The 21,898-nt window shown below is 50.9% G+C and overlaps 1 protein-coding gene across 10 annotated transcripts in view; it reads right to left on the bottom strand.

The window, feature by feature from the left end:
• The window catches only part of PRKN (parkin RBR E3 ubiquitin protein ligase), a 638,297-nt gene that overhangs the window by 356,847 nt on the left and 259,552 nt on the right, over nucleotides 1-21,898 (bottom strand). For all 10 annotated transcript variants that reach the window (XR_013960334.1, XR_013960335.1, XM_080663608.1 and 7 more), the window contains exon 3: nucleotides 21,655-21,892. Coding sequence is in view for 8 of the 10 variants with exons in the window: in XM_080663608.1 (XP_080519734.1) it covers nucleotides 21,655-21,892 (238 nt within the window). In the remaining 2 variants the exon portion in view is untranslated. The remainder of the gene's footprint in view (nucleotides 1-21,654; nucleotides 21,893-21,898) is intronic.

Here is a 21,898-nt window from a genome sequence, read left to right as displayed (position 1 = left end):
ATGGAGGAAAGCAAACGAGTGGATATATAGTTCAAAACCACGGTTATAAGGTTTTTCAAGAATTTTCTAGAAAAGGCCAATAAATTTAGTGAGACCTTTGAGGATATGAAAAAGGACCAACTAGAAATTAAGCATACACTGACTGAAATAAAAAATATTATACAGAGACCTAACAGCAGACTAGAGAATTGCAAAAATCAAGTCAAAGATCTGAAATACAAAGAAGCAAAAAACACTCAACCAGAAAAGCAAAAAAAAAAGAATCCAAAAATATGAAGATAGTGTAAAGAGCCTCTGGGACAACCTCAAGCGTACCAACATCTGAATCATGGGGGTGCCAGAAGAAGAGAGAGAGCAAGATACTGAAAACCTATTTGAAGAAATAATGACAGAAAACTTCCCTCACCTGGTGAAAGAAATAGACTTACAAGTCCAGGAAGCGCAGAGAGCCCCAAACAAAAGGAATCCAAAGAGGACCACACCAAGACACATCATAATTAAAATGCCAAGAGCAAAAGACAAAGAGAGAATATTAAAAGCAGCAAGACAAAAACAGTTAGTTACCTACAAGGGAGCACCCATACGACTGCCAGCTGATTGCTCAACAGAAACTATGCAGTCCAGATGGGAGTGGCAAGAAATACTCAAAGTGATGAATAGCAAGAACCTACAACCAAGATTACTCTACCCAGCAAAGCTATCATTCAGAATTGAATGTCAGATATAGAGCTTCACAGACAAGAAAAAGCTAAAGGAGTTCATCACCGCCAAACCAGTATTATATGAAATGCTGAAAGGTATTCTTTAAGAAGAGGAAGAAGAAAAAGGTAAAGATAAAAATTATGAACAACAAATACATATCTATCAACAAGTGAATCTAAAAATCAAGTGAATAAAAATATCTGATGAACAGAATAAACTGGTGAATATAATAGAATCAGGGGCATAGAAAGGGAGTGGACTGACAATCCTTGGGGGGAAAGGGGTGTGGGGGATGCGGGAAGAGACTGGACAAAAATCGTACACCTATGGATGAGGACAGTGGAGGGGTAAGGGCAAAGGGTGGGGTGGGAACCAGGTGGAGGGGAGCTATGGGGGAAAAAAGAGGAACAATTGTAATAATCTGTACAATAAAGATTTATTAAATTAAAAAAAAAAAGTTGTTCTGACTCTGATGGAAACTTCCTGTTCACCTCAGAAGTTTCATCACGCTGGCCCCGGGACCCAGAGTTCAGCTGCCTGGAATTGTGTCCTGGCGGCAGGAGGTGCTGAACGCGGGCGCGTTCACTTGCCGCAGCCTGCCGTGTGCCCTCAGCTGCCCCTCCCGCTGGCCTCCTGGACTGTACCCCAGTCTGCTTGGGGCGTCTATGAGCGCCTTGAATGGGCTGGAAGCAGAGAGCCTCCCCAGCACCTGCCGGTCACCCTCGGCTGTGTCTGGTGACATTTGCCGGAACATATGCCAACGAGCCGGTGCACACAGACAGGCACCAATGAGCAGTCATCCCAGGCCGTCTTCCCACACCCTTCCCATCTGTTGGCCCGAAGCCACCCGCTAGCTCCAGCGGGACTTGGTCTGAGGCAGTTCCACGTGAAACCCGCCCACTGTGGGCTTCGAGACTCTCTTCCGCGTGGCACCTTGCTGTGGACCCCCAAAAGGAAAGGGTGACATCCCCTCCACTTAATGCACATCTATATATATAAAAGCCTACGTGACTGTTCAACTGTTCGACTGGTAGCTCTGATGTGCACGATCACCAGGGGGCAGACACGAAACGTATAGGCGTGGAAACATGGAACAGACTGATGAATCTCAGAGGGAAGGGGCAGGGAAGGGGATTCATGCACCAGTGGAGTCCCTTGGCCTGGCCTGTGGGGATCAGGCTGAACCTGTGCACCTGGCCTCAGACATCCCCCGAGGGGTCCCGGATTGCGAGAGGGCACAGGCCAGGCGAAGGGACCCCACCAGTGCACGAATCTGTGCACCGGGCCTCTAGTTTCTGAATAAAAAATCCTGCCTCGTATTTGCTCCCTGCTTGTCCTCCCTTCCCTATGGTTATGGCCTCCTGTGTGTGACACAGTGCCCTGTTTCACATAGAAACTGCCAGGGCAGTTCCCTGATCCGGGTAAGCAATAAATATTTGCTAGGTCAATAAATTCTCCCTTTTTAAAAAAATATATTTTCTTTTTATTTCAGAGAGGACGGGAGAGGGAGAGAGATAGAAACATCAATGATGAGAGAGAATCATGGATCAGCTGCCTCCTGCACCCCCCCTAGTGGGGATCGAGCCCGCAACCCGGGCACGTGTTCTGACCTGGAATCAAACCCTGACTTCCTGGTTTGTAGGTAGACGCTCAAATGCTCAACCACTCAGCCACATGGGCCAGGCTCCCAGGATTTAAATGATGTGAAGCTTATCACCCATGGTCGTGTGAGGGCAAAATTCACATAAAACAGAACGTAGCTCTGATACCCAATATTTATTTATTTATTTATTTATTTTTAAAAAATATATTTTATTGATTTTTTACAGAGAGGAAGGGAGAGGGATAGAGAGTTAGAAACATCAATGAGAGAGAAACATCGATCAGCTGCTTCCTGCACACCTCCCACTGGAGATGTGCCCGCAACCAAGGTACATGCCCTTGACCGGAATCGAACCCGGGACCCTTCAGTCCGCAGGCCTACGCTCTGTCCACTGAGCCAAACCGGTTAGGGCTGATACCCAATATTTAGAACATGGTTCCACTAGCCAAATGTACTGGACTAACTACACGCATCCTTGGAAATAAGGCCTACAATATCTGAAATCAGTAACATTAACGTTATCTTAGGATCACGAAAGTGACGAGTATGGTAAGTAAAAGTAAAAAAGAAAGAACACTTTTTAAATTTTTGCACAGGACTCGGGATAAGTAAATGTGCAGTGGGAAAAATGGACTTCCGGAAACGTGCAGCAGAGCCACCCTAAGGGGACAGTCATTCCCCAGAGACACAACGACTCACCCAGCGGGCCATCCCTCCCACTGGGCCCCGAGCAGCCCCAGGCGTCACCAGGCCGCAGCCTCCGCTCCCAGGGTAACCCAGGCTCGGCGCCTCACCAACAACCTCCATGGCACACCATCCATCCGGAGCCTCCCCAGGGAGCTCCGCCCCAGGGCTGCAGCTCAGTCCCCGCTGCTGCCGCTGCCGCGTGGCCTGTAATGAATGCACCTGTGCGATGGCCTCCTCTGGGAGGGACTGGGATGAAAGCCGGTGCCTTCGCCGCCTGGGATTTGTTGTTCTTATTGTTGCTGATTTATGTTTTCATTCTTCGTTTGGAAAGTCATAACCAAGCTCCCCATGCCCAGACGAAACTGGAGAGAGAAGCATCATCTAAGGATCAGTTCGAGCTAAACAGCCATGTCCAAAGCCAGTGGGTGAAGGGTGCTCATTCACCCCAGAAACGGGCACCTCTGTGGTGCAGGGAAGGGGGGTCCGGGGAGTCACGGCCCTTCCAGCCCCAAGCGGACATCCAGGGCTCCCGCTTCGATGGAAGAAGGTCCAGACACTGTGGATGAGGGTGTGCAACTTCCTCGAAAGACATCTCGGAGCCGGGATGTGCACCCTGGTCCCGCCCGGCTCAGCCCGGCCCGCTTCGCCATCAGGGGGCCGGAGATGCCTGTGCTCTCCTCGGCAGGATGTTGTGAGGGTTTAAAAGAGAACAACACAGCCCGGCCGGCGTGGCTCAGGGGTTGAGCATCGACCTATGAACCAGGAGGTCAGGGTTTGATTCCCATCAGGGCACGTGCCCGGGTTGTGGGCTCGATCTTCAGTGTGGGGCGTGCAGGAGGCAGCCGATCCATGATTCTCTCTCATCATTGATGTTTCTAGCTCTCACTCCTTCTCCCCTCCTCTCTGAAATCAATCAACATAGATTTTTTAAATAAAATAAAAGAACACAGGGGAGGCGCTCAGCAGGGCCCGGCCCTGCGGATACTCAGCGTGTCAGCTCCTCTTCTCATTTGCCGTCAAAACACTTAGAACCAGCCCTAACCGGTTTGGCTCAGTGGATAGAGCGTCAGCCTGCAGACTGAAGGGTCCCGGGTTCGATTCCGGTCAAAGGCATGTACCTTAGTTGCAGGCACATCCCCAGTGGGAGGTGTGCAGGAGGCAGCTGATCGATGTTTCTCTCTCATCGATGTTTCTGGCTTTCTATCCCTCTCCCTTCCTCTCTGTAAAAAAACCAATACAATATATTTAAAAAACAAACAAACAAACAAACAAAAAAACACTTAGAACCGGGTTGCCCCCAGGTACGCGTCCCAGTGAGCCAGGTGGCCACTTGCCTGCTCTGGTCAAGGATGGCTCTCCCAGGCTATTTCCATGGCAAGCCTACCGCTAACTTTTGGAAAATAGCTGAGGTATAGTTCTATTTAAAATTGCTTCGAGCCCGACCAATCCTTCAGGATAATATTGGGTGACATTACGGAACATAAGCCGTGCTGGGAGATCCTGACACTGGTTTAAAGTTTGCCAGAACCGCATTTCCTCCCACGAACCATTGTTATGATTGTCAAAGAGGCAAAGGTGGACCGGAAGACAGAGGCATCATTTCCGTTTCCACACGCCCCCTCCAATCTCCTGGTGTGCAGAGGTGCCCCGCCTCCAGGAAGGCTCACGTGACTCGTCGCTTACGCGTAAACCCTCTGCCCTCAATCCCACTGCATGTCATTTACATTCTATTCTCCAGGGCTTTTCTTCAAGCACTCGCTATCCCACCACCTCCCGGAGGGCTCTATCGACCCTGCGAGGCTTCGGCTAAGTGAGGATGGAGACCACATGTCCTCATGCTGCCCGTGACCGTGGATAAATACAGTGAACACGTGGAGGAAGTCAAGCGACTGGACCGGAGACCGGCACGGTGTAGGAGACCATCTTCAAGCTGGCAAAAGACCAAACTGCAAAACACGGACCCTCAGTAACTTCATCACCGCGACCATCTAATGAGTGTCCTCCCAGCCCATTAAAACGGCACGCAGGCTGACGGTGATTTTTGCGCCGTCGGGATTCTGAAACACAGTGTTATCTGGCCACGCTAAATGAACGTTGTCAGAAGGTGGAACAGAGATCGGTTATAATCTTCATCTGGCTGCCCCGTGTAGGGAAGGCTCCATCACCACACCCGTGTTCGCGCCCGCCGGCCTTGAGAAAGGTCAGGTCTTGTCGGAGCGGCATGGAGACGGTGTTTATTCTGTGCGACAGGCTGGGACCTGAGAGTGACACCCGGGGCGGCCGTCACAGAGTCTGTGGGCGAGGCTGAAACAGAGGGCAGCGGACGGCCCCGGGAAAGGCAGTGTTAGGCCTAAAATGCATTCCGTGCTGTAACTGGTGTGACTCAGTGGATAGAGCGTCGGCCTGCGGACTGAAGGGTCCCAGGTTCGACTCCGGTCAAGGGCATGTACCTTGGTTGCGGGCACATCCCCAGTAGGAGGTGTGCAGGAGGCAGCTGATCGATGTTTCTCTCTCATCAATGTTTCTAACTCTCTCCCTTCCTCTCTGTAAAAAATCAATAAAATATTTTTAAAAATAAAATGCATTCCGTGTTAAAATAAAGATGACGGGCCACGGGCACTGGTCCACCGTCCTCCTGCGCAGGGAGGGGGAAAGCAGGCTTCACTCCTTTCACAGACAGAGACCACCTCTACCCAGATGGATTCTCTGGGCAGGGAGGCATCACACTTTAGAGATAAATGCAGCCCGCGGGGAGTGCGCCAGGAAGAAGGCAATAAACACGCTGCCCTGCAAGAAATACGCACCCCAAGCCTGTAACGGCTGCTTTGCAGGAAAACTAACCGGGAACGCCTTTGGTTCTGAGTGCATGCCTTCCAGGTCCTGGCTTATGAGAAAACGCAGGGAGTGGATCATCTCTGTGCCCTTTCCCTCATGGTGCTTAGCAATTGTTTTGTTTGTTTATTTTGTTAACCCTCACTCCAGGAGTTTTCCACATCGATTTTTAGAGAGAGTGGAAGAGAAAGAGGGAGGGAGGGAGAGGGAGAGGAAGAGAAGGAGGGGGGGAGAGAGGGAGAGAGGGAGAGAGGGAGAGAGGGAGAGCGAGGGAGATGTGAGAGAGACACATCCAATGGTTGCCTCCCGAACAGGATGGAAATCAAACCTGCAACCCAGGTACGCGCCCTTGACCAGGAACCGAACCCGCGACCTTCGGGGCGGCCAGGGCTACTTGATAATTCCGGTGGCACCTCCACCTCTCACATTTCTGAGCACCCGCCACTGGGCTTGTGTGAAGTCCGCTTCTGAGGAAGACCCGAGAGGCTGATGCTGACTTCTGAGTTGCACAGAGGAAACTGGGCGTTTCAGAGCCGTGAACCCCGGAGCTCAGGGCCTCGTCGGAGCGTCCGCCGGTGTAGACCCCGCACGCCCACTCCGGCCCGGGCCCTGGCCGCAGTCACTCCAGCTTTTTCGTGTTAGATTTGCCGCTGAGAAAATGAAGCGCCGCTTACAGGCCAGGAGGTGAGCATCCGCAGGGAAGGCGGCCGCTTCAGGGGGCTGTACTCAGAGCTGGCGGGTCAGCTGCACGGTCTGGGGCTCGTAGTGAACCCCCCTCTGCCTCGGCGCTTCATCTGTGACATGGAGAGCACGCACCTCAGACAGGGAGAGGCCAGAAGCAGGCAGGGAGAGGAGCCCCACGCGTGCCCAGGCCCGCCGGTCCCCCGCCTCGATCCCGCTGCAGCGACTGTGCTGACAGCACCCGCTCCGGAGCACCGCCCGTCAGGTCGGCTGCCGGCCTCACGCTGGGGTTTGCGGCCAGGGAGCGAGTGAGTGAGCGAGCAGAAGGGTGGCCCGAGGACCTGAGCATCTTCCCTCGTCATGTCAGAGCACCTTGGCCTGGAAGACGGCCCCTGCGGCCTCCTCTCTTTCTTAAGAATCCAAGTACAAACAATGCACCTGCTGCCGTTTCTCCCAGATGGCTATTTATGGAGGGTTGTTTTCCTCATTTGTTCCTTCTCCGCCCCCTCCCCCGGGGCCGGCGCAGTGTCTTGCATTTGCTGTTTGCTGGCGACACTGACTCGGCAGCGGAATGAAACGGGCCTCCTTCGGCGCGCCTGCTTGCCACCTGCTCCCGTGCATTTCTCGGACAGCGACCTGGCCGGGGAGTGGATCCGCTGAAGACAAAGGATAAAACGACGTCCTGAAGGCCTGCTTTCTGCCTTTGACCCCTTTCTGTTCCACGGCCTCTAACTGACCTTTTCAAAGAAGCGGCCTCACGCAGTCCTGGACTTGGATTTGGAGAGCCGTGAGAACTGAGGTGGCCCGTGGCACCGGCCCGCTCCGAGGGGCGTCCCAGCGGTGTGGCCGGAGCCAGCACACGGCTCCAGATTTTCCACCAAAGCTCGTGGTCTCACAAGCCACAGGGTGATGCTGTCTGCGCCGGCCCGGCATCCTTTCATCGCTGAAATCAAGGTGGTTGGAGAATAGAAAGCAGGCGTCCTCAAACTACGGCCCGCGGGCCACATGCGGCCCACCGAGGACATGGATCCGGCCCGCCGGGTGCCGCTGCCTGTCCTGCTTAGCAGCCGATGCGTCCCGGGCCCGCAGTGCGCATAGGAATTTGTTCATAGTTTTTTTTTTTTTAAACTATAGTCTGGCCCTCCCACGGTCTGAGGGACAGTGAACTGGCCCCCTGTTTAAAAAGTTTGAGGACCCCTGATAGAAAGCTTACAGTACAAGGCCATGGGTGCAGCAGACAGGAAATGCCAACAGATGCCTGCACTGGTGTTTGAGGTGCAAATATTCAGATGAAGCTCAGAAAGTTCTGGAAGGGGTGTTAGCCAGTGCAGGTCAGGGGGACTGTAAAGCAGCCAGCATTTGCTCTATCATTTTGGGGTCTCCGCTGGACAGTGACACGATCCCCCAAAGGAAAGCACTTTCCCAAGAACCAGCAGAATGTGCGCGGGACAGAGACCTGGACACCGACTCCCTCACGTCTTCTCTCACCGCGGGAGCGAGACCCGCGGGACGGCAAAGCCCAGAGCAGGTGTGGTGGGTGTCTTAGGGTCCGAGGGATTTGGGTTGGACCCCAACCTTTCATTTCTATAACCCAGGATGACAGGGGAGGCAGGAGTCCATGGGGCCCCCAGGTCATGTATGATCCTCGCCCCCAGTCCTGCACCGTAGGGCCTGACTGTGCCACAGCCATCGGGGCCGGAGAGGGCCCCAGCCTCCGGAGAGGACACCTGACCCGCAGAGCGGTGAGGTCAGCGGCGGGTGTTGCTGGAGGCCACCAGTTTGCGGGAATTTGTTCCACGATGAAGACGAGGAAAACCGGCGAGACTTGACTTTACCTGCCTCAGCAACGTTTCCATGCGTGCAAATGGATGCGTAATAGATGGGCGTCGCTATAGCAACTTAATGTGATTGAGCCCCACCCTCCGCAGGCGCCTGCCCTAGGGAGAGCCAGTGCCAGAGCGGGGGGCGCGGGGGGGCACTGGGGGGGGGCGCATAAACGGCTCAGCCCAGCAGCACCCACAGACAGCGAGCAGAGAAGTCGGGATGGGCAGTAGGTGTGGGTTCCACAAACCGGCCTTTGAGTAAATTACATCAGTGTGTCATACACTCATCCTCATCCACACATACAGGTATACTGGGCCACCCCAAATAGACACATAGACACATATGCACACCCGCACGCACACGCACACGCACACGCGCGCACACACACGCGCACACACACACACACACTCTGCTCTGGGGGCAGCAAATTCTTCTTGGTCTACAAACACAAAAGTTTACAGTCTGAGAATACAGGCGCCACGAGGCAGGGAACCGACCCTCATGGTCACAGCGACACCCCCACGGCGCGGGGCGCGACACTCGCACCTGTTGAGCGAATGTACGAACAGCTGCCCGGCCCTTTCCCAGCAAACAGCGTGCTGGTGCCCAGACGCGGACTCACCGTGTGTGCCTGCTTCCGCAGCTCGGACTGCTGGGGCCAGACGTCGATGGAGCCTTTACACGTTGGTAAAAGGAACATCATGCCCAGCATTGCTCTTCATCATAGACATTCCCTAGCGCTTCACTAACTTCTCCTACGATCTGCAAAAGGGTTTTATCAATCAATCTTTTAAAGAATGAAGTCGGGGGTCTTCCTGGGTTTATGGGGCTTTTTTGTATGTTGCTTGTTTTTTTAAGAATTGACCTTATAAGTGTATTTCTAGTGTCACATGATCTCACTCATCTAGGGGAAATAATGAACAACATAAACTGATGAGCAAAAACAGACCCGGGGACAGGGAGGCATCGATGAGACTGTCAAACCTCAGAGGGAAGGTAGGGGAGGGTGAGGGTAAGGGGGAGAGATCAACCACAGGACTTGTATGCATGCATATAAGCCTCACCAGTGGTCACGGACAATGGGGGTGGGGCATGAGTGGGGAGGAGTTTGGGATGGGAATGGGGGGATGAGGACAAATATGTGATACCTCAATCAATAAAGAAATTAAAAAAAAGAATTAACCTTTGGTGGGCTTTAATGTTTAATTTTCAATTCACAGATACAATAAAAGTGATGCATCATCATTCATAATAATGACCATCTATTTTTTAAAAAGCAATAGCTCAAGAGCTTCCATTCCCTAACCTATGAAAGAGAGGGGTTTTTCACTCACTCATTTTTTTAAAATATATTTTTATTGATTTCAGAGAGGAAGGGAGAGGAAGAGAGAGGTAGAAATGATGAGAGGGAGTCATTGATTGGCTGCCTCCTGCACATTGGACTGTGCCCGCAACCCAGGCATATGCCCTTGACCGAAATCGAACCTGGGACCCTTCCATCTGCAGGCTGACACTCCATCCAATGAGCCAAACCAGCTAGGGCTCACTCACTCATTTTGAACTTATTTCTGGAAGTCAATGAGAATATCTAATCACAGTGTAGATAAATTATAAAATAAATGAAAAATGCTTAAGTTTATATAACTATAAGCTATATAAAAATTAAAATTCTGACTAGATACTTCTCTAAAGAGGACACACAGCCCGGCCAGTGTTGCTCAGTGGTTGAATGTCAACCTATGAACTAGGAGGTCACAGTTCAATTCCAGGTCAGGGCACATGCCCGGTGGTGCGCTCGATCCCCAGTGGGGGTTGTGCAGGAGGCAGCTGATCAATGATTCTCTCTCATCATGGATGTTTCTCTCTCCCTCTCCCTCTCCCTTCCTCTCTGAGATCAATAAAAACATATTTTAAAAATAAATAAAGAGGTCATACAGATGGCCAGTAGATACATGAAAAGATGCTCAAGGTCACTCATCATCAGGGAGATGCAAATCAAAACCGTGAGACAGCCCCTCACACCTGTCTGAACGGCTACCGTCAACAAATCAACAAACAACAGGAGCTGGCGCGGATGTGGGATGAAGGGAGCCTGCGTGCACGGCTGGTGGGAATGCAGACTGCGCGGCCCCTGTGCAAAGCAGTGCGGAGGCTTCTCGAAAAATTCACGTGGAGCTGCCATCTGACCCAGCGATCCCACTTCTGGGCCTCTATCCACAGACCCCAAAACACTGATTCGGAAGGACACACACGCCCATGGTGTGGGAACTTCACTACCGAGGTCATCGAAGGGGCTGAGCATGAAGCAACGTTTTAGTCGGGGAGGGACTGACCGTGTAATGAGATGGGCCACTTTAGTCTTTATTTCTATGGAAGGAGGTGTGTGTTTTGGGTGGACATACTTCACCCGAAATGTAAAGATCACAAAAACACTAACTTAAAATCAAATTATTTCTAAAACGCGCCGTTAGCCCAGCAGCTGTGATGGCACAGCGTGCATTTGCCGGAAGTAGGAATTCAGAGCATCAGGTGGAGCCTATTACACTGCTCACCAGCACGGGGCTGGGGGCACGGGCTGGGGCACGGGGCTGGGGGCACGGGGCTGGGGGCAAGGGGCTGGGGGCCCGGGGCTGGGGGCACGGGGCTGGGGGCACGGGGCTGGGGGCACGGGGCTGGGGCACGGGGCTGGGGGCACGGGGCTGGGGGCACGGGGCTGGGGCACGGGGCTGGGGGCCCGGGGCTGGGGGCCCGGGGCTGGGGCACGGGGCTGGGGGCACGGGGCTGGGGGCACGGGGCTGGGGCACGGGGCTGGGGCACGGGGCTGGGGGCACGGGGCTGGGGGCACGGGGCTGGGACATGGGGCTGGGGGCACGGGGCTGGGGCACGGGACTGGGGCACGGGGCTGGGGGCACGGGGCTGGGGCACGGGGCTGGGGGCACGGGGCTGGGGCACGGGGCTGGGGCACGGGGCTGGGGGCACGGGGCTGGGGGCACGGGGCTAGGGCACGGGGCTGGGGGCACGGGGCTGGGGGCACGGGGCTGGGGCACGGGGCTGGGGGCACGGGGCTGGGGGCACGGGGCTGGGGCACGGGGCTGGGGCACGGGGCTGGGGGCACGGGGCTGGGGGCTGCCCCGACTCCTCGCTAATGACAAGTATTGTCATGAGGGCCACGGAACAAAGCCTCAGGGTCAACGTGGATTCTCATGTGAAACCTGACACTTAAAGGTATGAGTTATTAAAATGGAAAACAAAAAACCCAGGGGGAAATGCTTTTTAGTCCATTGATCTCCCGCTTTGTTGAAAGATAGCTGAAAGTTTCAAAATGCTGATAAATAGGTGAGCTGATTGAAGTTATAAATATCTTCAAAGAGCTATTCAAAGCTCCTGAAATCCTCTCTTAATGAGGTGAAAACACGAAGATTAGCTCTGCTTGAATGCCTCGGAGAGCCCAGTGCTGTACACATTGGGCTGCAAACAATCTTGCCAGCCTTCTTGAAACAGAATTCCTATTGCACACGGTTCTGGTTCCTCAGACCCTTCTGGATCTTACAGAGTCAGCCCCGAGCCGGCACCGGGTCCTGCCCACCACGAGCTGCCCCCGGCAAAGCTCTCTGCGGCCCTGTGCTGGCCCCCGGGTGACAGTGGCTCCAGGTGCGGCAGGAGTGGCTCCCTTTCCACCTATTCTCACTCCGCCAATGACCTGACCCAGGGCCACAGCTTTAAAGACCCACACGCAGACGGAAGTCATCGTCAGCTCACCCCGGAGGACTGCAATGACTTCAATTTACACACACGAGCCTTAAAAACAGGGAAGTAATTAGGCGCATGCATGAAAGGCAGATCCGTCACGCAGGGCAGCCAGGGCAGCCAGTGCCGCACTCCTCCCCCCAGCGCCTGCTGCGGCCCGCGGGACAGCAGGACAGGCGGCTGCTGCTCAGAGCTCAGGCCTGGAGGCCAGCGGGTCCTCCGCGGGGGCTGCTCTCCGAGATGGGCTCGCCGCATCATTTTATGGAAAAGGCTCCATTGTGCCAATGTCAGACGGAATCGCACGCTGCCGAGCTGGGAGGTCAGGAGGGGTACAGATGTTACCCTGAGGACCTAACCGTTGCTGGCAGACAGTTTCCAAGGGCTAATGGACGCCCTCCAAGTACAGTCAAGGCCTTGTCAAGGGCAACTCGGTAGGATGCCCTCTGGGTTAAGAGGAGGAAATGGGAGAATTATTCCAAGGTAAACACTAGGGCAGCCGTAGGCAAACTACAGCCCACGGGCCGGATCCGGCCCGTTCGGCTGTTCTATCCGGCCCACGGAGCCGAAAGAGCAGAGGGTTCTCTTGCTCTCCCCTCCGCTCCTTTACTTTGAATTTATATTAGTTCACACAAACACTCCATCCATGCTTTTGTTCCGGCCCTCCGGTCTAGTTTAAGAACCCACTGTGGCCCTCGAGTCAAAAAGTTTGCCCACCCCTGCACTAGGGGGAAAAAAGAAACAAGTGCTATGAGAATGGGGCATTAAAATGGGCTTCGGGAATAGAGGCGATTACTTGAAATCGCTTCGCTGAAATTTTGATTCACCCATCGATTGAAAATGTCAGTCGGCCAGGTACATGTTCAGTAGGTCTCTATGGCACAGCTGGGTGGGCTGTCTGAATCCTCTCTCCTCTTCGCCTACCATCCTCAGATCCTTTCAACATTACGTTAGCTAAGGCAGTGGTCGGCAAACCGCGGCTCACGAGCCACATGCGGCTCTTTGGCCCCTTGAGTGTGGCTCTTCCACAAAATACCACGGCCTGGGCGAGTCTATTTTGAAGACGTGGCATTAGAAGAAGTTTAAGTTTAAAAAATGTGGCTCTCCAAAGACATGTCAATCGTTGTACTGTTGATATTTGGCTCTGTTGACGAATGAGTTTGCCGACCACTGAGCTAAAGGCCTATGATGTGTGCACCATTAATAGGCCTCTTCTTGTGACCTCTCTGGGTAACTAAGGAGGGTGCGTGCGTTTTGACTGGTCCCAAATCCTGCATCCCAGTTCTCAGGGAAGAGAAGAATGATAAGCTAATTATTCAGTGCAAACTAGATATTATTCCCGAGAGGAATGTTTTATTTCCATCTCCCCAAGAATTACTGATTCCCGCCGATCACCAAGGACTGTGAACATAATTCATGAATATATCGGCTCATCAATCCATCAATAACTTGTAGTTACGGGCAACAACTGCCGAACAGCCGACTGAAAACACATTACACCGGATGGCTCCCTTCGGACCAATTACTGTAAATCCAGCAGCACGAGGAGAGGCAGCGGCTCCTGGGAGATACCGGCCTGGCGAGCCGGGGGCAGCCATCTCTAGGTCTCCTAGCGCAGCCTGGGAGCTGGCTGTGGGCGCGGTGGCGGCGCAGAGGGGGCGGGTGTTCTGCCTTGTCTGCTGCCTTGCCGAGTGGCCCTGGAGTCTCACTGCTCAGATCGGAATGTTCTTTAACCCGGGAAGCTGTTTCGAAAGGCCCACTGATCACATTTTGATCCCCAAGGAGGTGATGACCAGGACACGGATGTGGTCCGGACGGTTCTGTGTTAGGGCACAGAGCTAGAGGCATTCCAGGTGTTGTCATGACCTGGGACTAACGGGGGAAAAGCTCTGCAAACATGTCTAAAGCAGTGTGGAAGCCCAGTTCACAGAGCGGTGTTCGCAAAAAAATAAAAAGATTATATAACTTCTTGCCACAGTGAAATCGTAGTCCCTCACTGACTAACTCCAAATGCATTAAGAGTGGTTTTTCTATAGCTGTTATGTATTTCGTGTCAGCTGGAATAATTTTTTCACATCAAATGTCACGCTGTGGAGAGCAGCCATCCTTCCATTTGGGAAATTGTTACTCAGCTCTCCTACAAAAATGGAGGGATTTGTTGAAGGCCTTCGAGTAAGGGGGCTGTTCTCACATCAGAGTGTATAGGGTTCGTGCTGATGGTACACACCAGGCAAAATCAAAGCAATTTTCCACGAACACTTAGATCCAATTTAAAAGGATGAAAAATGGAACCAAAAGACCTTGGTTCAAACCTGAGCCTCACCCCCTTTTAGCTGTGGGGGGCCTGAGGAGGAAACTCAGTCTTCCCTGTCGGTTTCTGTATAAACAAAGATAATAAGTATGTTCCCCCTGAAAATCAAGGAAGGTGAGTGTAAAAGTTTCATGAACTATTAAGTGCTAGTAAAAAAAATTAATTATTTTATTGAGAGTGAAAAAAATGTATCTCTACAATGGACTTAGAACAATGGTTGGCAGGAGAAAAATATGATTTTCGGTAACAGTTCACACATTAGACAGGACGACTTCAGCTTCAGTCTCAAAACAGAGAAACAGCTGAAGCTCGGAGTTAGGCCAAAGAGAGTGAGGTTGTTTCTTCGGTGCTATGGCGACCTGTTACATACAACTGGTACGGCAGGCGTGCATTTACTTCCGGTGGAGATGCCAGGAGTTTCTGTTCACTGGGGCAGACGGCCCAAATGCAGTTTATTGTCCTGTAAGAACTTCACTGTTTTGTATCTAGCCTAGCAATCTTACCCTAACTTCTCTTCATCCATCTATCTATTTATCTATCTATCTATCTATCTATCCATCCATCCATCCATCCATCCACCTACCCACCCACCTACCCATCTGGGAATGGAATATAGGACTGTTCCCCCTCCCTCAAGAACTCACCCCAAGCCCAGCCAGCGAGGCTCATGGTTGAGCGTCGACCTATGAACCAGGAGGTCACGGTTCGATTCCCGGTCAGGGCACATGCCTGGGTTGCAGGCTCGATCCCCAGTGGGGGGCATGTAGGAGGCAGCCGATCAATGATTCTCTCTCATCATTGATGCTTCTATCTCTCTCTCCCTCTCCCTTCTTCTCTGAAATCAATAAAAATGAATTTTAAAAAGGAAGAGAAAAAAAAGAACTCACCCCAAAATATGTCAGGCCGGCAAAATCCCCACAACTGTGCAAAATCGTACTGAAAGGGCATATTATAGCAAAGACGTCTTTGTTGGAGAAAAACCAAGTTCTTGGCAGAATTCTAAAGTGTTTTTAGTACTTTGATGTGATAGCAAATTTAAGTTGCTCAGGCGTGACTGCCAAAGTCTCGTCGTTTGGATGAAGGTTTACCCAGGAGGCGCTCCTTAAACCTGTCTGAGGCACCAGGAAGTTCACACCCTCTGGCGAGGTCATTAGCATGGATGATGCACAGTGAGATGTGGGCACGTGAGACTGAGTCTGAAGTTTATCATTTTATTTCCTTAGCGGGCCTCCATGGCTGATTGGTGTTTGGCGGGTGTTAACTAATTTATAATCCTAGAATAATTCTCATCTTGTACTACATTCGACCACCGGCAAAAACCGCTGATGAGAACATACTCTCTAATAATCATGCTGTATCTGTAATGTGTATTCAGAGCGCAAGCCTTGAAAGCAATTTCATTTACTTTTTAACAGCCTTGATGAGAGCAGTGTTCGCTTCATAGCAAAACTGAGCTAAAAGTACAGGGGTTTCCACACATACACCACCTTCTCCATTCGACGCGCCCGGCCCCCCGCGTAGTACAGGCTGCACACTGCCTGCGTGTACAGCCACGACCCTGCACGGACACCGTTGCCACTCACTGTCCATGTTTACATCAGGGCTCCGGCTTGGTGTGGTATATTCTGTGGGTTTGGACAAAGGTGTGATGGCATGCATCTGTCCTAAAAACACCTCTTTGCTCTGACTGTTCCTCCCCACCACCCCCCAGCCCCAGGCAACCACTGATTTCTTTGACATCGCTTTAGTTTTAATTCTTAGCACGTCCCATGTTGAGAATCACATGGAGGCCGGCTTCCCAAATAGGCTTCCTTCACTTAGTCACGTGCACCTGACTTTCCTCCATGTCCTTTCCTGACTTGCTAGCGCACGTGTGTTCAGCTCTGAAGAGTATGTTATTGTCTGGATGCACCACAGCTTCTCCGTTCACCTACGAAGGACATCGTGGCTGCTTCCAGTCTGGGCAATTTCGGATGAAGCTGCTATGACCTCCGTGTGCAGGTAATTATGGAGCCAGTCATTTCCCCTCATCTGAACGAGCCCCGCGGAGCAGGGCTGCCGTGTTGCATGGGGAGAGTATGTTTACTTTTGTAAGAAACGGTTCACCTGCCCTCCAGAGTGGCTGCTCCACTTTTCATACCCTCCGGCGGTGAGTGAGAGTTCCCGTTGCTCTACAACCTTGCCGGCATTTGGTGCTGTCGGTGTCTTGGATGTTGGCCATTCTGATAGGTGTGAATGACATCTCATTGTTTTAACTGGCAGTTCCCTAATGACATATGCTACGGAGTCTTTCATATGCTCTTTGCTACTTGCATATGTTCTTTGGGGAGGTGTCTGGGAACACCTTTTGCCTATTTTTTAATTGGGCTGTTCATTTTATTGTTCAGTTTTACAAATTCCTTGCATATTTTAGATAATAGCCTTTATCAGATGTCTTCTGCAAATATTTTCTCCCAGTTCATGATCTTGACATTGTCTTTCACAGGAAGAAGTTGTTTAATTTAATGACGTCTAGCTTATTATTTATTTCATGGATCATGCCTATGGTGTTGAACCTAAGTCATCACCATACCCAAGGTCATCTAGGTTTTCTCCTGTTATGTTCTAGGAATTTTATAGTTTTGTGTTTCACATTTAAATACATGATCCAGCCCTAACCAGTTTGGCTCAGTGGATAGAGCATCGGCCTACGGACTCAAGGGTCCCAGGTTCGATTCTGGTCAAGGGCATGTACCTTGGTTGCGGGCACATCCCCAGGAGGGGGTGTGCAGGAGGCAGCTGATCGATGTTTCTCTCTCATCGATGTTTCTAACTCTCTATCCCTCTCCCTTCCTCTCTGTAAAAAATCAATAAATATATTAAAATAAATAAATACATACATGATCCATTTTGAGGTTGGTTTTTTTTGTTTGTTTGTTTTTGCAGAGTATAAGGTCTGGCAATATTCAGTTGTTCCTGCACCATTTTTTGAAAAGACTATCTGTTCTCCATCAAATCCTCTTCAGGGATCAGCTGGCCAGATCATGTGGGTCTGTTTCTGGCTCTCTATTTCATTCCATTTATCTATTTGCCTGTTCTTTCACTGACATGACCTGCCTCGATCACTGTAGCTTGGTAGCGTGGCACCACATCGGGCAGCATCCATTCCCTCCCTGACTTGGTTCTTCTCCTTCAATGGCGTGTTGGTAGTCTGGGTCTTCTGCCTCTCCCTGTAAATTTTAGAATCAGTTGATCCACAAACTTTAGAATCAGTTGATCCACATCCACAAAACAACTTGCTGGGATTTTCATTGGAGTTGTTTAGATCAAGTTGACATCCTGACAATATTGAGTATTGAGTCTTCTCCATGAACATGGGATATCTGTCCACTTATTCAGGTCTTGGGTTTCCTTCATCAGAGTTGTGTGACTTTCCTCACATAGATCCTATAAATATTTTATGAGGTTTATATTTAAGTTTTTCATTTATGGGGTGCTAATGCAAACGGTACTATTGTTTTTATTTCAAATTCCACTTTTTCATTGCTGATAATGTAAGAAAGCAACTGACTTTTGTATACTAACTTTGTATCCTGCACTCTTAAGAGTTCCAGGAGTGTTTTGTCAATTCTTTCAGATTTTCTATGTAGACAATCAGGTCATCTGGGAATAAAGTTTCAGATGTTCTTCTCCATCTGTGATGTCTCTCTTACAAATCCGTTAATGGTTCTTTCAGATTGACTGTAGGTACCCTCAGTGTTTGTCTAAAATTATCTTCATTTTCCTCATATTTTTGCCGGGTATGTTGGGTACAGAATTCTAAGTTAACAGGTGTTTCGCAGTATTTGATATTACATCACCATTTTTCTTCTATTATTCCTGGTAGGAGTCATTCAAATTATTTTCCCATTCCAGTGAATCCCGTCTCTTTATATCACTTTTAGATCTTCTCTTTCCTTGGTGTTTTATTTCCTTTAGGAAGTGAGCTTCCTGTGCTGACTACGACCGACTGCAGGCCTCTCACTGGCCTTGCCTGGGACTGTGCACTCTTGAATCAGAGAAGCTCTCCCCAGCCGGTCTCTGAGAAACCTGTCTCTCCTCTCGGTTCTCTATTCTCATACAAGGGTTTCAGATACAAGGGTTTCCGATCAGTTACATGATCGGCATCTCATTCTAAACTCCTGTTCTCTGAAAACTATGTTTTACACTTCAACCCATAGCACATTATGGGCCATTGCCTCACCTCTATATTCCAGTTCACGAATTCTCTCTTTGGCATCACCTAATTTGTTGTTTCACTCCATCCACTGGGGATTCTTAAAAATTCCAATAGCTAAAATTATGATCTATTCAATAGCTACCTTTTCCTATTGTGTGTGTGTTAGTTTACAGTTTTTATTATGCTTTAATTAACATAAAACACATTGGTTGCATATTCTGTTTCAAAATGCCATTTTATTTCCTCAAGTTTGGGGGGGACTCATCTTGTGGCTCATGGTATAGGGTCGCCTCCACGCAGGAGGAACATGATTGATTTACAGCACCAGTTACGTGTACCCTCACAATAGGGTTTGGCTCTAGGGCATCGATGCCGCGCACCTGAGATCCCTCTGGGAGCTTTCGCGAGTGCCGTTCTGCCTAAAGCATTGGTTCCCAACCTTTCTAATGCCGCGACCCTTTAATACAGTTCCTCATGTGGTGGTGACCCCCAGCCATAAAATTATTTTCGTTGCCACTTCATAACTGTAATTTTGCTACTGTTATGAATCGTAATGTAAATATCTGTGTTTTCCGATGGTCTTAGGCGACCCACAGGTTGAGAACCGCTACTGTAGAGCCTAAGACCATGGGAAAACACAGATATTTACATTACGATTCATAACAGTAGCAAAAGTACAGTTATGAAGTAGCAACGAAAATAATTTTATGGCTGGGGGTCACCACAACATGAGGAACTGTATTAAAGGGTCGCGGCATTAGAAAGGTTGAGAACCACTGGCCTAAACAGTGGTCGGCAAACTGCGGCTCACGAGCCACATGCGACTCTTTGGCCCCTTGAGTTTTCAGCAAAGGCCAGCTTAGGAGTACCCTAATTAAGGTAATAACAATGTACCTACCTATATAGTTTAAGTTTAAAAAATTTGGCTCTCAAAAGAAATTTCAATCGTTGTACTGTTGATATTTGGCTCTGTTGACTAATGAGTTTGCCGACCACTGGCCTAAAGCATCAGACGCACCACAGGTGGGTCCAATGCTTACGTTAACTTCTCATTCTGGATCACACAGGTACTGCAGGGTTAGATTTGCTTCACTTCCCCCCATGTCTTACATGTTCTGCCCATTTCTCAAATGTCTTTTCCAGTCTCCTCTGTGCCGAGTGCATGTGAAGGGCACCTCCCGCCCCTCCAAGCCACCTGGAGACCACAGGACACCAGCCCACGTACGTAAGCCCTGGGCTCTCCCATTCCTCCACGGAGAGGTGGCGCTGCGGTTTCTATTTTTCACTTGTCCCTGGAAACTCATTTTCCCTTTTTTATTTTTTTGTGTTCTTTTTGGCAATTTTACCTATGATTTTTTTTTTAAATTGATTTCAAAGAAGAAGGGAGAGGAAAAGAAAGGTAGAAACATCAATGATGAGAGAGAACCATGGATCGGCTGCCTCCTGCATGCCCCCTCCTGGGGATTGAGCCTGTAACCAGACCGGGAATCGAAGAGAGATCTCCTCGTTCAAGGGACGATGCTCAACCACTGAGCCACACCAGCTGGGCCTCCCCTGTGATTTGTAAGTGTAAGGAATTTAACAGGAGACATTTCATATGACGTTAGGTCTGCACCTTGCTGGCTCCAGAACCCTCGGACACTGTGGAAGCCTCCTAGCCCAGAGCTGCCTGTGTCACCACCTATTGCAGGTGGAGAGAAAGGATGTCTCTCCAGTGGGACCATTAATTAGTATTGTTTGGGGTGGTTTGTCCCGCAGCCAAAAGCAATCCTGTTACCCCCTGACTATGTAGACTGGAGACTAAGAGACTAAAGGAAACCTATTACTGTCGTCAAAGCACAAAGAGACCCCCATCCTCGCGAAAGCAGACCACTCCTCAATGGTCGTAGCGTGAAGAGGGAAGGGCCTCCGCGCAGAGGGTGGACTGACGTTGAGATAATGGCTTAGCACCTGCGAATGGCCAAAAGGACCTCTGAAGCTCTCCTCCTGCTTCTAAAAATGTGTCCACATGTGGAGAGCGGCTCAGCATTTGGGCAGGTTCAAGCCTCGGATTAATGAGGGGGCATGGTCCTCTTGTGGCAAAGCCATGTGCAGGTCCCAGCGTGGAGGGCAAAGCCCTCCCAGCACAATAACAGCCAAAGGCTATGGCTGTGAGCTTGAACCTGTGGTCTGAACCTGTGGTCCCAAGAGGCTGAGTGATGTGGGCTTGATAAGAGTTCAGGTGCACGTGCTCGAGTAGATTCAAAACCCGTGAGAACATTGTAAACATCTTGTCCACGCCCTTGCTTTGCCTCCTGGGATCTGACTCTAAAATAAAGACGCGGCTTTCAGAGGGGGCACTGTTTCCCATCCAGGCACAGGGATCCACCTGGTCCAGCTGCATTCTCTCGTCTGTTTTCTTTAATCCTTCACCGCCCCTCCTCAGGTTCACCCCTGGCCGCGCTGGACGCGGTTCATCTATCAGGCGTCCTCAAACTACGGCCCGTGGGCCACATGCGGCCCGCCGAGGACATTTATCCGGCCCGCCGGGTGCCTCTGCCTGTCCTGCTTAGCAGCCGACTCGTCCCGGGCCCGCAGTGCGCATAGGAATTGGTTCATAGTTTTTTTTTAAACTATAGTCAGGCCCTCCCACGGTCTGAGGGACAGTGAACTGGCCCCCTGTTTAAAAAGTTTGAGGACCCCTGATCTACATCATCAGAAACATCATTAACCAAAAGTATTCTGATTGAATAAGACATAGAAGAAAAGAAGGACAAAAGTTGAGAGAGATATACATGTATCTTAATCATATCTTTTAACCCAGCCCAACGCCCCATGTGTCCCTAGACCCCTAGCTCTTCGGGGAGATTACTATCTTCATGGCAGGACACCTTCCCCATCCTATGTTCATTCCCAACGGGAACGCCTTTGCTGGGGTCCTTACTAAATGCACCACCTCAACTTCACATCGAACACTCCCCTCCTGGCGCGACGTAGACCCCATTGTGAACCAATGGAGGCATGGAGAGCCCTTCTCTGTGGAGACTCCGCCACCCAACGCGCTTTGCTGGCCCTGAACGGTCATGTAATTACCTGGTCTGCCCACTGTCCGCGCAGCGCCCTCTCTGTCGTCGTGCAGAATGACGGCCAGGCCCACGGAGTCGGTGGGGAGCACGGAGCTGCTGAAGTCCACGCGGGTCAAGCTCTCGGGCTCCCTCATGAAGGCCCCCGCAGTGCCCTGGGGGTGGTCCCCGCTGGTGGCCATCGCGGGGCCTTCTCTCCCGGGTCTCAGCACCACGTGGACGATGCTCTGCTGGCCCAGGTCGCAGCTCTGCAG

This window comes from Plecotus auritus (assembly GCF_963455305.1).
Source record: "Plecotus auritus genome assembly, chromosome: 4".
In the NCBI taxonomy this organism is placed as follows: Eukaryota; Metazoa; Chordata; class Mammalia; order Chiroptera; family Vespertilionidae; genus Plecotus; species Plecotus auritus.
Note: the sequence above shows the minus strand (reverse complement) of the source record. Positions and strands in the feature narration are given on the sequence as shown.